The sequence below is a fragment of the Adelges cooleyi genome, unplaced genomic scaffold (genome assembly GCF_023614345.1).
Source record: "Adelges cooleyi isolate 19-005CV unplaced genomic scaffold, UGA_ACOO_1.1 ACOO_flye_CR_arks_rails_tigmint_CR_PRNA_2, whole genome shotgun sequence".
In the NCBI taxonomy this organism is placed as follows: domain Eukaryota; kingdom Metazoa; phylum Arthropoda; class Insecta; order Hemiptera; family Adelgidae; genus Adelges; species Adelges cooleyi.
Window position 1 is genome coordinate 10,314,852 of NW_026095860.1, and position 17,741 is coordinate 10,332,592.

At 28.6% G+C, this 17,741-nt stretch overlaps 1 protein-coding gene across 2 annotated transcripts; it reads left to right on the forward strand.

Annotated features, from left to right (window-relative positions):
• The first annotated feature begins 1,926 nt into the window (after window positions 1-1,926).
• On the forward strand, window positions 1,927-17,482 carry LOC126833951 (UTP--glucose-1-phosphate uridylyltransferase). Of its 2 annotated transcripts, none has more exons than XM_050565560.1 (8): window positions 1,927-2,146; window positions 12,024-12,263; window positions 15,373-15,555; window positions 15,619-15,824; window positions 15,919-15,994; window positions 16,082-16,502; window positions 16,573-16,844; window positions 16,923-17,482. In XM_050565560.1, the coding sequence occupies exons 1-8, from the start codon at window positions 2,111-2,113 to the stop codon at window positions 17,028-17,030; spliced, it is 1,542 nt and encodes a 513-aa protein (XP_050421517.1). In that variant the 5' UTR covers window positions 1,927-2,110; the 3' UTR covers window positions 17,031-17,482. The 2 variants fall into 2 exon arrangements, with proteins under 2 accessions (XP_050421517.1, XP_050421516.1); XM_050565559.1 differs by lacking the exon at window positions 1,927-2,146 and adding an exon at window positions 8,377-8,657.
• The last annotated feature ends 259 nt before the right edge of the window (window positions 17,483-17,741 follow it).

A 17,741-nucleotide genomic window follows, 5' to 3' on the forward strand; every position in this document is an offset into this window, starting at 1 on the left:
AAAACCAGCGATTCAAAAAGTTCATATATTTAGTTTGTAAATCAATAGGGTTAGCTACGATGGTTAAAACCTTAGGTGTTGTCAGGCCCACGCGGTTGCCAATTCACAATGTCTTCGACTAGCGTGCGGACTAATGGTTGACGAAGTACTTCAAACTTTGTTTGTGCTACCAGAAGAACTAGCCCTGAAATAATAAAAGGTAAATCGATAGGTTGATTCTGTGTCCACAGTGTAACGGACCCACCCTTATCAGGGCTAATAGATACATATATATATATTTATTACATTGTACAACTTATCAGGACTAACATATACATATATCTATATATTATATTATATAACTTCTCATTGTTAAATATTGCTAAATATGAATGTACCACACGTGCCGATTTCACATCAGACCCAAAAGGTCATTACAACAGTTATATTGTTATAAAATACTCAGTAGCGAGGTGTTTTCATAAAATAGAGGACAGTTCAAAAAAAAAAAATAAATAATAATAATAGTGTACACCAAATTTGTACAATATGTATTTATCTAAATTAAAAAAAAAAAATTAAGTAGACATTGTCTCATTATCTTCTATTAAAAATTTTACCACTGAAAATGTGCATTGTTAAAATTAAATTAATACATGCAATATAAATGTTATGTTATAATTTTAATTAGCATAACATTTTATCTATCAAATTGATGAATAGATGAAAGTAGACTTGTAATAAAAAATGTAATAATGAATGATAAGATTACCATTTTGATAAATACATATTAGTAATTATTGTTAAAGTTTTTAAGTATAAGATTAGGTGTTTATACTTGTTGTTATTACTATTTACTGTATAAAATAAGTTTACTTTTGACATGTAACGGAGTTTTTTTATTTAAAAAAAAATGTATTATTAAATATGGATTTTATACATTTTGTTGTATAAAATGTATTTAGTATACAATGAAAATTACTCATTAAAAATTAGTCGTAATCAACAACAAAAGTTAGTCCCGTCGAGCGACTTTGTAACAAAACAAAATAACTTCTAATAAAACATTGCTTACAACAAATTTTTTATAACCTATTTTCACTGTATTAGCTCGTTTTCGTGTAGTTATTTTTTACCAAAGCAATGTCTTGTTTTGTTGTTACTTATTTTTATTGAACAACTACTTTTCTACAGCCTATTTAACTAATATTCTACCTTTTTAGGAAAGATGAGTCTATAATTTTAATTTACCAATTTATATTGTAATATTAAAACTCTGTGTTCTTAAAAACTTTAGTTGTAAATCATGTTAATCATGTGTTATGTTTTTGTGTTGTAATACAATATAATTTACCCTTTATTACATTGACAAAAGTGTCAGCGAAAATTGTATCATTTTACAATTGTAAATCGTGCATTTTATGGAGTTTTGAATTTTTAATAACTTAAAATGAGACTTTTACATAGCCAGAAAAATGTTTTTGATAGAAATTCGAATTTTTGTTGTTTCTACTTTTAATAGGTAATAAGTGTAAATGTAAACATATATAATATATTAAATAACTGTGAAACAACAGATTTCAGTCTATTCTGTGGTGAAATTATGGCAAGTTCGGCATTTTGGTCGATAGTTACAAGTGATTAGCAATACTGTTCAGTATATTCTGCTATTTTTTATTTATTTATAAAACGAATCACTACTCGCTGAATATCTGTCATTTAGTCGAGATGATAAATTCAAAGTAAAAAGTAAAAACAGTAACCTTTAAGCCAAGGGCATTGGGGATCTTATTGGCTTTAGTATACTATAATTCATAATATATTTTGTCACGGCTATTTTTGTATACCTATTACAAATTGTTGTTTACCTATTGTTGTCATTGCCAAATGGCAAATAGTATGATAACGGAAAATTTCCCTTGCGGCGAATAGATAACATAAATAGTAACGATAATATTGGACATTTGGACATCGGATTTTTTCACTTAGTCTTAAATTACATCTTAATAAAAAAAACCGTGTTCCGGCGTGTTATTTAGTACACATTTGACGTTGTTAGTTAGAACGTTTCGTTGAGCGAATGTGAACTTACGATTTGTCAACTACCTATTTCTATTGTGTCACCTAAATTATGTCTGCAAAATTGTTATCTGTGGATACTCAAGAGGTAATCTAGTTTATTTAATTGTATTGTAAACTCACAAAAAATAGACGTTTGCTAACATATTATAATACTATGTACAAGTGTGGTACACATTTTTTGATTTAGAGTATATTAGAGTATATATTATAATTGTTCTACAAAATTTGATACAATTACAAGCTTGGGTTGTTAGCAAACACTAATTGTAGTATATTTTACATCTGAGAAACTTAATGATTTCATAAAAATCAATACACAAATGGTTTACAAAGAAATTCATGTATGACTGAGCTTTTATTAATTTCTTATGAAAGTATTTAATTACTCTTTACCTAGTCACGAAACAGTTAAAAAGAACAGTTAATGAAAGAGAAATTGAATTGCTATTTAAATTATTTGTATTATCATTAGTCCTGAGCTAATTGTTATAAGTAGTCCATCTTTTCTAACTTTTAAGTAATTGATTTTTATTTTCCCCTTTTCTGTAGTATATAATATTGGCGTTGCTTAGTAAAATGTGCCCTGATTTTGAATGAAACAAACTGATATGTTTTGATTTTGTAATGAGATTATTATTATTACATTATTATTATTATTATTATTTATTTTTAGTGAGTTATAATATATAAAGCTGTATTTTTCAAAAACCTAATAAACAATCTTATCTGTTAAGTGTTTAACATAATTATTTTGCTTGGGTACAATATGCAATAAAAATTAAGTGATATAAGTTTGTAGGCATTTGAATATTTGTTTTAGTGTAAATTGTTTTATTTATTTATTCATTATATTTCATAATACATAATATAATACAACTGATACATATGCCAATTGAGCTAATTATGCTCGTATCTGGCATACGGAATTCTAACAACAATAACAATAATAACACAACACATTAATAATATACAAAACTTAATTTCTTATACCATTTTTACACATAACGACATTTTAATATTTGATTTACACAAACACTCTCACTGAGGTCACCTTTAATGTGGTTGTTCATTTTATCTATTTCATTAAACCATTTTCTATTACTATATATTGTTAATCCTATGCACTTTATCTATAGTGTAGTTTATATATATATAGAAACATTAACCATTTTATCGATTTTAGAACCTATAAGAAGGTTCTTAAGTTATACGATAAGAATTAATAAATAAACATAAGATTAAATTATAAAATAAAATTTCATTAAAATGTCTGTGATTGCTCTAGGAAAAAATATTTCAAAACAAATGTATTCAACATATCTACGCGATAGAGGACTCAGTTAAATTGTATTTATGAAGGAAGGGAACTAGGAGGGTCCTGCTTTGATTATAGTTTTAAAATTAACATTTATCCCTTCATTTTCAATTGTAATACTTAAGTCTTTTAGTCAAGTTCCTAATTTAATATGACTTCTTTTTGTTTCCTTCATAATTTACAATGGACTTCTGATGCCATAAAGTTCTTACTAAATATTACATTTTTGCAAAAATAAAAAAAACAAAATAATTCTATAATTTGTAAACAACTGAGTTGTGAGTTTCAGGCGTGTAGCTCATCAAAACAAAAACTGTACGCAAAATTTTTTTTTAATTTACTGTAAAGGCGGACAGCAATACAAGTCACAACATTGATTTGTGATTTATATGATTTATATTTATAAATAAAATTGACATTTAGCTTAAGTATAATATTTAATCATTTTTCAAATTGTTATAAGAAGAACTGTTTAATTATTATACCATTACAATACTATTCGATTTCTCTTGTAGATATATAAATTATTAAAACCTCGTGGGACACCTGAATAGCTATAGGATGTAAGATACACTTGGCTTAAGTTGCTTATTGATACATTTATATGTGTATTGGGTATACAGAGTGATTGGATAACTATGACCCAGTCATTATCTTAAAACATATTAGACTTTTTAAAATTATTCTTCTTTTTAATTTTAAAGAGAGAGATACAACCGTTATTAATAAAATATTGGCGAGCTGGCCAATTCATGGGTTGTCACGAGGACCCAGTCTCAGTACATAATCTATAATATAAACATTTGTATAAAATGGTTTTTCCTAGTTTTTACCTCTTGAAGAACTCCACTAGAGCAGGAGACGCTGTACCTTTTTCCCAAACCATGAACCAATAACATCCTAGTTTTGATGCCGTATTTCTTTTCTACTTATTGTATACATTCTAAATATATTTCCTATTTTTCCTGGTTAACCAATTCGTCTTGATTGTCATCATTGGTTTTTCACTGGATAGTGGGATCAATGATAAGTCATGTGCCTTCAATTCGGTTGAATACTGTAATATCAACTTAAATTTCATATCCCTGCCCATTATTTGCTTCACAATGAACCTTTTTATAAACCTTGAAGCATTTGTCCTGGAACAAAATAGGTATTGTGGAGCGGACTTTATTTTGCGATCCCTCCATTTTGGGATAGTTGCCGCGGATATGACAATTGGTTTCCCCATAGTTATAATAATTACTCAAAAGTGGTTATCGACCAGTCAAAGTGTTCAGCAAATTATTCTTATTTTTAAATGTTTATTGAATATATACATTACCAATTAAAAGTTCATAAAGTTAGAAACGTTAGGGAAGGGGTTATAATGTTTATCATCCCTTTCCTTCACAATTGTTTTGATTTTTTGTCCTAATAAAGTGTGTGTAAAAGATTTAAACTTGAGTGATTTAGTAAAATAATTTTTTTGTGCTCTCATGTTCTTGATACAGGAGGCACCCCGCACCAGTGATTAGGGGGGGGTTTAATTACCCTACAATATCTCGGTTATAATATGTAACAACAGTTCTAACATAACATATAACTTTTTTTTATTAAGGAAAACCCCAAAAAGGGGAAAATTACTCATTGGCCGTAATTGGAAATTGACTACGGTCATCAAAAGTCAAAAGCGGTAATGAAAATATTTTCATTATAATAAATGATGATGATAAATATACTCGAAAAGGTTAACCTATTTTCATTTAAAACCCGTCAAACCGTTGTAGGCAAACTGGCATGACAATAACCTTTGTTATCAATATTTTGGAACACAATTAAAAATTTGGTCTTTGACGCGGTTAAAAATATACTAAACTGTATCATAAACCGTTATTGTAATGAATAAGTATAGAATAAATCAACTTTGTTGTTTTATTTTAAACGTTTTATTGTAATAAATACTTTGTTTTTATTTGATTTTAATTTGTTTGCTTGTGTTTTAAACAAAATTGATATGGCTGGTGACATTGCATTTGGTAGTTACGAGTTTAAACACTATAACTTCATAGTAAGAAGTTTATATTTTCGCATTATTTAGAATAATTCAATACCTTAAGGCTTAAAGCACAAAAGTACCATGTCCATGTTTTTCAAAATCGTGATTTTGGGTATCTCCGAATTCGCGTTCAAAACTGAATCGTATGAACAAAGACAATATGTCCAAAGAGTATAAATAATTCAAATTCAATAGTTCAACTACAAAAAACCGTACAATTTTTAAGAGCCCAAGAGTTAAACCCTATAGGTACCTCAAACCATATAAAGTGGACTTGTGTGCTTGTCTGAAGTCGGAATTAAGAAGGAATAACGGAAAAAGTTGCCTTGAGGTTCAGAGTAGGCAAGAATAAAACTGCTTGTTGTTTGGAATGTTAAATTTTAAGTAGGACATGAGCAAAGTAAATTGTTTTTTCTAAACTACGTTAATCGTAAAAATAACGGGTTTACGTCACTTTATTAATTTAGAAATAGACTCTGGCCTCTATATGATAAGAAAACCACAAATTAATGTTGTTATTTAATTATAGGTATTAATATTATCAAATAACAAACTATTGATAAAATCGCTCTGACTGTGTTGAAAACACAACGACCATTCTAGAAAATACCTATTTTCAAATAATTTTGTTTTGCTGACTTGATTTTCTAACAATACGTAAACACAGATACGCATTATTATTCCAGCATATTTCTGCGAAGTAGGGTTGCCAACTTTCAAATTGTGTAATGTAGGACAATATTTTTCATATCCAAGCCGGCAGCGGGGCCCCATGGTCCCCTGCCAAATGAGGGCCTCACCCAAATAGTAAATACTTATTTTAAGTTGATAAGAAAATGAAATTTATTAATATAAATTATCATAACAAAAAACAATATTAATTATGAAATGCATACTGCAACTAATAAGAACAAAAAAAATAAAAAAAAATATACATGACTCTTGAGTCTTGGTCCAAGACTCAAGAATTATGTCTAAGACCGTGGTATATACAAGCATAGATGATAAAATATTTTTGAATTGTCAATGACCTTTGTATACATAATACAAGACGTGATTAACCTAAATCATAGATACAATTAAAAATAATTTATAATAATAATGAAATATAAAAAATGTTTTGTAATTTTTCATAGACTAAACTATATTATTGGGTACATTTATTGAAATGTAGGATAGTCCTACAAAAAAATTTAAAGCGTTGTTGGACGTAGGACAAATCATACAAATGTAGGACTGTCCTGGCCAATGTAGGACGGTTGGCAACCCTACTGCGAAGTGTTTTTATGACTTCAAAATCAGCACTCGCACCGACCCCACTGTTAACTCTTATGGGTCAACGCACTTTATTTTATTTACTGGAAATTGTTTTTTAACATATATTAATATTCCAGATAAAAAATACTACCATTTGTGGTGGAAACGATAATATATATTTTTTGATATGATTTTTTTGACCGGAATTTATAAATTAGCCTAATGAAAAAACTTAAAAAATCAATTCAAATGTATATGAGTCTTTAATTTCTACTATAATTAAATAGATTATATAATTTTTACATATAGAAGCCAATATTGGTTGAAGGTTATCATATCATATTATAAGCCTATTTAAACATTCAAATTTGCTATAGGTATCGTTTTAATAAAAAAAATACAGTAGCACAAAAAGTTAGAAGTGTCTCCTCACAAGCTTCAAATAGGCAGTATTTTAAAAAAAAAAAGTTTATTTAGATTTTGATTATAGTGATTTATTTCAGGTAATTTAGATTAGCTATAAAATAGAAATTTTCTCATGTACAATTTGTAACACTAGTATAGCAGTTTTGACTCTTGTGTTGTTTCAAGACCCAAAAAACTTTACTATAAATGTCTGTACATTTTTAATAATTGTTCTAAACCTGATAAAAAAAATTACAAACCGTGAAATAATAGAAATGGTTACAACTGTCAAATCAAATCACTGTAAAAAAAACTCGGGTTTTTTGATCTATGTATAATAAACATTTTTGAATATCAATATAATTGAAATCATTTAAATACAACTTTTACTATGCTTTTCTGCAATAATGTATGTATCTAATATTAAATTTACCTTCTTTTTTAATTTGGAAGTAATTCGACTATTCTTCGGAAACTTATATTGTCGTATTTTTAAGTTAAAAATGATTTTATACCAATCTTAGGAAAGGTTTTCTTAATTTTGATAGGGTAGGGGTAACTTTTTAGTTTTAGGCCATATTAGGTAGACTTTTATATGTGTAAATAAACTTTGTAAAAACTTCTAGTGTAAAGGCCCCTTAACGAGTGTGATTTTCAACACTTCTACCATCCGTTGACGAAAAGAAGTAAATATTGAAAATTTGGTAACCAGCTGGTTTTTAAAAAAAAATTTATTACCAATAATAATTATCATTTGTCGACGAAGGCACCGCGTCCCGTCCCCGGAGAAGACGGGTTTGATTTAATTGTAACAATCTGTTACAGCATTATAAATTATAATATTATCGTTTTAGTTTATATTAATATTTTATTCGTCCGTCCTAATGTGTCAATTACGGCGGTGTGCGGATATTGCGTTTATGATCGGCTGTTCATCACAATATGCAAACAAGGTTTTTGAGATTTTTAGATTTTTATTTGTTGGTTTTTATTTAAAATCGATAGGCCGAGGAAAACACGTAGTCGGTGTAGCAGTAGCTTTCGACGGGTACACGGTAAAATTACGTTCGGCCAGATTAGGTAAAGCCAATAGAAATATAACATACACTTGTATGTACGTGTGCGCACATATATATATATATATAAATAAATCTTATGATTGTGTTTATTAATATGTATATATATATATATATATATATATTAAATGTATTAGTGTGTGTGTATTTTGTGTGTGTGTCGGTGTGTATACATATCTATACACGGGTAAGCCGTTTATAAAAACTGGTTTTCATGAGTGCGGGAAGGCCAGTTCGTGTGTGTTATGTTCAGATTGACGGATGTTCGTTTGACGCCGCCGCCGTCGTGTGATCCGTAAAAAGGAAAATCGAAAGAATAATATTATAATATTATTTGATTGTAAAAGTCGTTCTTGTTTTATTTATTATTTTTATTATATTATATTATATTATTTTTTAATTTTTGAACCCCGAACTCGAAATAAAAAGCCAACAAAACATGGTCGAGGAAACCAACTTGGGATATTCGGGAATAAACATTTCCAATAACGTTCAACCGACAAAGGTAAAGTTTCACACCACTAGTAGGTACATAAACGATTGAAAAAAAAATATACACATATTAATAGTCGACATAATTTACATATTAACTTTTTCAGCTATTATTGCGTCGCGTGACAAAATCGTTTTGAATAATAATAGTTGAAGTTTTTTATTCAAATTATTAATACGACGTCATTGATTTGTTATTTTTTTCTGTGTTCTCAGTTTTGTTTGTACGACTCAATCCCGTCTTGACTTGAGTTCTAGTTTTAATTTGAAAATGGTATTTTTATATACATTATTTAATTATAGTTTTTGTTAACCACGCGATTTAAATTTGCAGACTTGTGCAATAACTATGTAACTTAGTGTATATGCATTTTTTCTAAACGCTGTAATTCTATTTTTTAAATTTCTTGAGCTTTATTCTCCTAAACTTTATAGGTTTAGATATTTATTATAATAACGAGTTTGAAAAAATTGTACTTACTCTATTGTCTTCCCTATGCCTTTGGTTTATTTTTTAATAATATATATAAGTATATTCTCCTGACGCTGGTACAACAACAATAAATGAATACTAATTTTATTGCAATCCTTTTTAAATCATCAATTGGTGTTTTATGTTAAACAGACGGAGCTTTTGTGAGTGATTTTTAATTGTCGATATTATTGTAGTAAACCCATAATTAATGAATGTTTTAAATTCAATTTGCTGTTTCTTTGAGGAGTGATCGCGTACCTTGTAGTTATGATGTGATTTTTAAATAAAAAAACCTCATATATCTTTTAAAAATAAGAAATTTGCTTGCTTACAATCAATGCTGTTAGTAAAAATTCCTGTCAGGAAATAGTAACGTGTAAATTACAGACTTAATAATTTAACTTTGTAAGTCCATACATTTCATCTTTGCTAACAATGTTTATTAAGTAATCACTCAAACATTTTCATATACAATTTGACAGAATACGCACCTGAGTATTATCAATAATACTTAGCAGTATTTAATCAGCTACCGTTACAATTATACATTTAAATGATACACTATTGAATATTTTTAGATAAAACAATTTAAAAAAAACAATATTTAACACTTCTAACGAGTTGTTAGTTCTGTTGTGTCGAATTTAACTTATTGGTACAAACTAATATACAAGTTGGGCCAAAAGTCACAGGTTGAAAGTTCAATGTCGTATACGACTTATGGCATACCAGTATAATAAAGAACGGGTTTATTATTTTATGTACACTACGGATGAATGAAAATAACATAACAGCTGCTATACATATTACTAGTTTTTAGCTAACAACGTTTTGTAATAACTATAAATTGCTGTTTATCTTGAAGCCGAGTTTAAAATATAAGGAAGTATAATTGTTGTATTTGTGCACATATTTTATATATGCATTGAATGAACTCTGCTGCTGGTTGTAAGTCTACATTTCAAAATGGAAATATGTAGTTAAAGGTAATGAAATATTACCAACCGTTACAAATTACAAATTGCCTGGAGGCTGTTATGATGCGATTTATATTTTTATATGTCTGCGTCATTTCCTACCGTAACCCTATTTTGTTCTACTATTGATTTGTTTCAAAGTGATCATAGTTTTTACACGGTGATTATTATAATAAATACAATTATAATATGTTAATTAACTAATAACAGCTATTCACAGCATTAGGTTGAGTAATAACCAAACATTTTGTAATACAATTTTGTAGCCGTTAGTTTCAAAACAAACTTATTACTATACTTGAAAATAACTTTTTTTAAACTTAAATTTTATATAACATTCCATTAAAAAATACAACCTAGGAGGAAGAAAGCTAAGAGACGTCTTTACAAGACTCAAATTTACACCAGAATAATATAATTGTTTGATTTTAGAAGCATTCTCAAGACTTTTCTAATGGGGGGGGGGGAATAGTAAACAAAAACTAAAGTATTTATTCCCGTTAAAGTCGATCCCCCCATTGATTGTTTCAAAATCTTTCATTGACATAATATGTATTTGAGTTTTAGTGTAAGCGTTTTTTCGTGACAGTTGATGAACACTATTTAAATAAAAATAATAAAACTAAAGATTATTGTTTGGTAATGGGAAATAACGATTAAAATCGATTTATTCTTGAATTTAAAAATATACTTTCTAGCTATTGGCAAGTATAGTGTAAAAATATTAAACGGTTGTAACAAATTCACCCGACTAAATTTTATTAGCTTAATAAATTTCAAGTGCGTTTTGCGTTAATCATTTTCATTTGCCTGATCATAAAATGTTTGTATTACATTTTCCTTGAAACTTGTTAATCTTGTGCACAATCTCAATTACCTAGTACAAAATAAACGATTAAAAATCGTTATTAAAAGGTACTAATGCGTGTTACAAAAAAAATAAAAGTTCTTTATGTAATATGTTGTTTTATTATTTAGTTAGGTAAGACGTAGTTGCGCGTTATCGATCATCGACGTAAAAGAACATAATCTGTAAAATAGTTCTAATTTTTAGTTAATTTCCATAACTAGGTTTTAGGTTTTAGCAAGGTCATGCAAGTAAATAGTTAATATTCATAAATGTATTAATTCATATATTAATAAATTATTGTAATAATACATATGGTAGGATGAAAGAAGTTGATATGTGAATTTTATTTTCCTAAAATTTTGGAAAAAGCGACTTCTGCCATCCTATCACGAAAATAATGAAATAGTTCAATTTAAGTTTAATATTTTTCTTTTTCGTTTTTCCGGAGGTAATCTTACATTTGCAATCTTAGCATTGATTTTAGAATATCAATGATTTATATCAATTTATGAATGACAATCAATTATTTTAGAATACATATCTAGTTGAAATCGTCCGATCTGTCGCTCAAGCTATCAAATTGGTAATTGAAAAAAACAAAAATGTCTCACAATGTGTTCAATCGATTCAGTAGTTATGTGCAATCGATCGAATTATGGGAAATAGTAATTTTTGCTTACTAAAATAAAAATCGTAAATTTACTGAATCAACAGATGGCATTTTTACAAAGAAAACAAGGTGATATTAAAGAAAACTTTCGACAAGTACCTAAGTTATGACAATTTGAGTAATAGTAACAAAAATTCGATGTTTGTTTTTTTATTTTTTCTATGGCGTAGAAGATATTAAAAAATAAAGGCCGTACAACAACGTTATGTAGGGATGATGACGTTGGGCTACTTTTGATTTCTTATTAGAGAAACTAATAGTCCCGAAAAAAACAAAAGGTAGAGAGTCGGAATTATTCCTAAATTCTAATTCACTCGTATAATATTAGATTACTTGAATACTGTAACGGTTAGGTTGTTTTTTTTTAAATCGAATTTTAACCATTCAATTTTTTTTTATCGTTTTAGACGAAAGGGCATAGCAGAGTACCTTCAACGGACTTACGCGAGTTCAAAGAAGTCACCCAAAGGGATTCGTTAGTGCAACTCGAAAAGGAAATCGTATCGCTGTTGGCAACCGTACCCGAGGACAAGAAGGAATTAGCTCAGTCGCAGTTTACCGCATTTTCCCGGTTGTTTCAACGATTTCTGGAAGAATCTGGACCGTCGGTCGACTGGGACCGTATTGAAAAATTACCCGCAGACGCAGTGAGTATATCAACGTCCGTTAAGGTTTTTTTTTTTTTGGAGGTCCCGTCGATAAGGTGATAAGGTAATAACCCTGTGATAAACTGTGTATATTGACCTCGGATGACTACCGTATCAGTGGGTCAGATAATATTAATACGGTTTTTATTCTTTGTTATTAATTTCGTACACATCATCGTGTACATTTTAGGTGCGTTGTATTTTTGTTTTATACATAATATACGACGTCGTACAGCGTGTCCCATTAGTCCCCATTATGGCAAGGTTATAAAAAGTGTTTAAAATGCTGATTAAAAAATTTTAAATGTCCGAACCATTTATTAATTTTAGACTATATGACTATAAAAAAATATATACATTTAAGAATATATTTAAATATATACATTTACATATACATATGTAGATATAGATTATATATTTATATGTTAATGAAAACTAATTTAAATGGTTAATGCTTATGCATGTTATGGACCTTCATTTGTTGTCAAAGGAAAAAAATAGATTTTGTATATTGAATTTTCCTACGGCTTTACATGTCGGTATTAATTAAATTATCATAAAACCTAATCCACAAGCTTCTTTCATATTATAAAATAATTAAATATTTAAATAAACACTTAACCACAAAAATAATAGTCTATAGCGTATAAGAATTTCGGCAGCTATTTCGAGCATTTACTTTTAGTGTAGAAAAAAGTAAATGTATTTTTTTACAATATACTATTATTGAAATCTGTTAAAAGTTGTACAAATTCAAGTTACGGTTTTACTAAAAATAAAAATGTATTGGTCATTTCAAATGTTTTTTTATAAAAATAAATAAATAACATTTTTATAAAATTATAAAAATTGATTCCCCTCCTCCCCCATATTAGTGTTTAAATAGGTATTTTGTAAATTGTATTACCTTTTTTTGGAGTTGATTGTTTAATGATTCTGTGGGATTTATTGAGTTATTAAAAAAAAAAAACATTGTTGTGAGGTTCAGTAACCTTGGTGGCCAAAATTACAGACAAAAATCATAGTAGTATAGGGTTTGACAAAATAGGTTATTAATAATAATAAGCTCCTATTTTGGGATAAGAACAATAAAATAAGTTATTGTTCTGAGTTTATATAAATTTACCATGAAACAACACAATTTGCATGTTAATAATATTGTAACGTTGAGTTGGTAACGTCGATTAAAAACAATAACAACAGCATATTATTAATAAATAATAATTATAAAGTTGCGTGGCCGCTGACCGGTGACGTCACCACAATATTAATTATATTGTCAAAGGATAAATTTACTGTAATTTTATGATTTATACACATTTCTTAAGTTTGTAGTTGGCGGTAAGACGTGCATTTGTCATAGTTGTTTCTGTCATTATAATTATACTATATTTGTTCATTAAATTTTAAATCGTTAGTTAGGTTGTATAGGTATTATATTTATGTTTTCATGTTTTTTACAGCACTGAATGTGTGTATGTGTTTGTAGACCAATAAAGTTTTTTTTACTTCCTACTTTTCAATGACTGTAATAGAACAATAGAATTAATGCTGTCTGTCGGGGAGGACTAGATATAAAGAAGTCTATTGTTTTAGGAATCGAAAAGACCATCATATTAAATACAAATTTGGAGAAAAAAATTGAGGGGACTATTAAATCATTTTATTATCAATTTTTAACATGCTATATTACTTTAGTTAAGATTTGGCCGTTAAGTTACTCTCAACATTATGCCAAACCATCTATTAAGAACCTCTTAATTGTTGTTATGCCAGAATTGAGAAATCCAAAAATACCCCCAATTAAAAAGAGTAAACTGGTTTCATTCACAAATCACAAATTCTTTATCTACTTAACTTAGATGTTAGTACTTTCAAATAGATTCTATATTGATCGTTCTTGGTGTTTTTCTTGTTGGTATTTATGTCTTTATTTAGTACCAGCCCGGTATCATGATTTTATTGTAATTTGACTTGAGCAATAACATTTTTGTTTCGGGTGTACTTTATCCCATTCCCACGTCTCTTCGTGTCCGATTAAACTTAAAGGCTTTGTCCCGATCCTACTGAGCTGTTGTTCTTATCTGTATTTTTGTGTTTTATTTTTATTTTTTCAACAATAACGAGTAATTTTATTAATTTATGCGTCTTGGCCAGTCTCTCCAGGAAGTTATTAGGTGTACAGTGTATCCGGTTTTTTGATTCGAGGCCATTATATTTTTGGAGCCACCGAATCTCCTAAACATCTATATTCCATTATTACTTTTGTTGTCGACATAGTTGTTGTTTTTCAATTTACTTGCAATATCAAGCATAGACATTGTAGGTCAAAATGTATATCTTCTTTCATAACCCTTTTAATCGATTCCCGTGGATTTAAACAGTGGCGCTTAATTGAGGGTGTACCTATAGATGTCAGACTACATAACATCTTAAATAAGAAAACAAATTAGCTTAGAACTAAAGTACATTTAAAATATATGAAAAGAGGTGGTGAGTACTTTGTATATTAAAAATACAGTTTGGACTAGGACGTTACTAAATACATATAAGAGGGAGGAGTGAAACGTGCCTACTTGGACTACCTACGTTTATGACACTTAGCACAAACAAGGGGAAAAGGAGATTAGATATCCTTTTTTTCAAATTCATCTTTTCATTTTAAAGTAATTTTTTTCTTATAAATTGTGGAGAATAAAAGAGATAAAAAAAATATTTTCTTTTGTTATTAATTTAATTGTTATGAAAATAGACGGGTTTTTCTTAAATGTTTAAACAGATTAATTATTAATTAATTACATTGGTTGATTCGTTAGTACTGCCTCCCCCCCAAAAAAAATGTTTTGTTAAAGATAAAACAAAAATTGATTGCTATAGTAGTTATGTAACAATAGTTAATGATAACTAAGTATTGCTAACTAGTTAACCAATAATTATCATAGTACTTAAAAAAATTATAAACAAACACATTAAATAAGTTAGGTGGTACGTACATTTATAGTAATTTTTATTTAGGTTATGTTGACCTAAAAAGAATTATATAGATAAAATAAAATTACTTGTGAATTTAATATTTACCCGCCGTTTATATTTAAAATTATTTTTCTAGATACGAGACTATGATGTACTTCCAAAGCCAGGTCCTGACGACATTCATAAAAAATTGGAAAAACTCGTTGTTGTTAAGCTCAACGGAGGTCTTGGGACTTCCATGGGTTGCCGTGGTCCCAAATCCGTTATTCAAGTCAGAAACGAACTTACTTTCCTCGACTTGACAGTACAACAAATTGAAGTAAGACGAGTTTTATGTTAAATAGGTACTGGAATAGTTTTTAACCGTTTTATTCCCATACAGCATTTAAACAAAAAATACAATGTCAACGTACCATTGGTTTTGATGAATTCTTTCAACACCGACAAAGACACTGAACAAATAATCCGTAAATACAAAGGACTTCAAGTCGAAATCTATACTTTCAATCAAAGCTGTTTCCCAAGAGTTTCCAAAGAATCGCTACTACCAATTGCTAAAAACTGCAACATTGATGGAAATATTGAAGCGTAAGTATTTTAAAATAAAGTAAAAGGAATTTCATGGGCTTTAAAAAACTATTGTGTAGACATTTATATGTAAATATTTCTTTCGTCTTTTTAGATGGTATCCACCTGGTCACGGTGATTTCTACGACAGCTTCAAAAATTCAGGACTGTTACAGAAGTTCATTAATAGCGTAAGCAATAGTTTTTATAAATAATTGTCATTTCATTTATTTAGTATTTGAAAATTTAGTCGAATACCTATTATATTAATATTTCAGGGCCGAGATTATTGTTTTATTTCTAACATTGATAACTTGGGCGCAACTGTCGATCTTAACATCTTAAATATGTTACTAAGTCAAGATGCAAATTCTCCGGAATTTGTAATGGAAGTAACCAACAAGACAAAAGCCGATGTCAAAGGTGGTACTTTGATTCAATATGAAAACAAGCTGCGACTGTTGGAAATTGCCCAAGTGCCCAAAGAGCATCTTGAAGAGTTCAAATCGGTGAAAAAGTTTAAGTTTTTCAATACCAACAACTTATGGATCAAACTCGGAGCCATTGAACAAGTTCTAAACGAAGGATCATTAAATTTAGAAATCATAGTCAACAATAAAACTCTAGATAATAATCTGAACATTATTCAACTGGAAACCGCCGTAGGAGCCGCAATGAAATCATTTAGTGGAGGACTCGGTATGAAAATAAATGTTAAAAAAAAAAAATTTAACTTTAATTATTAATAACTTTAATTGTTTGTCATTAGGTATCAATGTCCCTCGTAGCCGTTTCTTGCCTGTCAAAAAAACTTCTGATCTTTTGTTGGTCATGAGTAACTTGTACCATATGCGTAACGGATCGTTGTCAATGAGTCCACTACGGATGTTCCCTACTACTCCGTTGGTGAAGCTCGGAGATAAAGATTTTGCTAAAGTCAAAGATTTCCTATCTCGTTTCGCTACAATTCCCGACATACTAGAGTTAGATCACTTAACCGTGTCCGGAGATGTTACGTTTGGTCGCAATGTTTCGTTAAAAGTATGAATTGTGAATTTCTATTCTTTTGATAACGTGTTTGGAACTTGTTTTAACCTTTAATGATGGTGTTATTTGTAGGGAACGGTAATCATTATTGCCAATCACGGTGACAGAATAGACATCCCTTCAAATGCTACGCTCGAAAACAAAATTGTGTCTGGCAATCTTAGAATATTGGATCACTAAAAAGATGAATTTTACTATTCAACCTTGTTGTTTTATTATTAGTTTTTATTATAGAAGCTTTGTTTTTAATTATTTAGTCATTTGTTATATTTTATTTATTTAAATACCATATCCGTGAATTATTTTATATTCATTTGTTCTACCATCGTGATCAAAACTGAGGGAGATTTTTAAAAACCATATTTATTTAATCGAAGTTTGACTTCTTTAATAGAAGCACAATATTTTATTATATGTTGTTTTATGTCGATAAAATTGTAATACCAAAATAACTTTTATTATAATTGTTTTTATTGTTTGCAAAGTTTATATAATAGTATGTATAATCAAAATAGGTAATTAAAATCATTTTTTGTCAGTTATGAAATTATGTTTTTAGAACAAAATCATTTTAATTACCTTTGGTACGTACCAGAGAATATTTAAATTTATTAAAACAATTATTTTATCTAGTTGCTTTAATTCCTAAAACCCTAGCCTGCTTATCCATTTTTGTCTAACACAATATAAATCACTGTTCATTACAGATCATACTCTGTTTACACATACTATTGTTGAATATATTTTTTCCTCACTGTTTACTATTAAGTCATTATCATATTTAATTGTATCAACAATGCTGTGCTTATTTTTAGCAATAAGCATGTTTTCGGTCTACATTTTGTTTCGATTTTATCTTAACACTTGAAGGGTTTACGATCTATGCTTCAT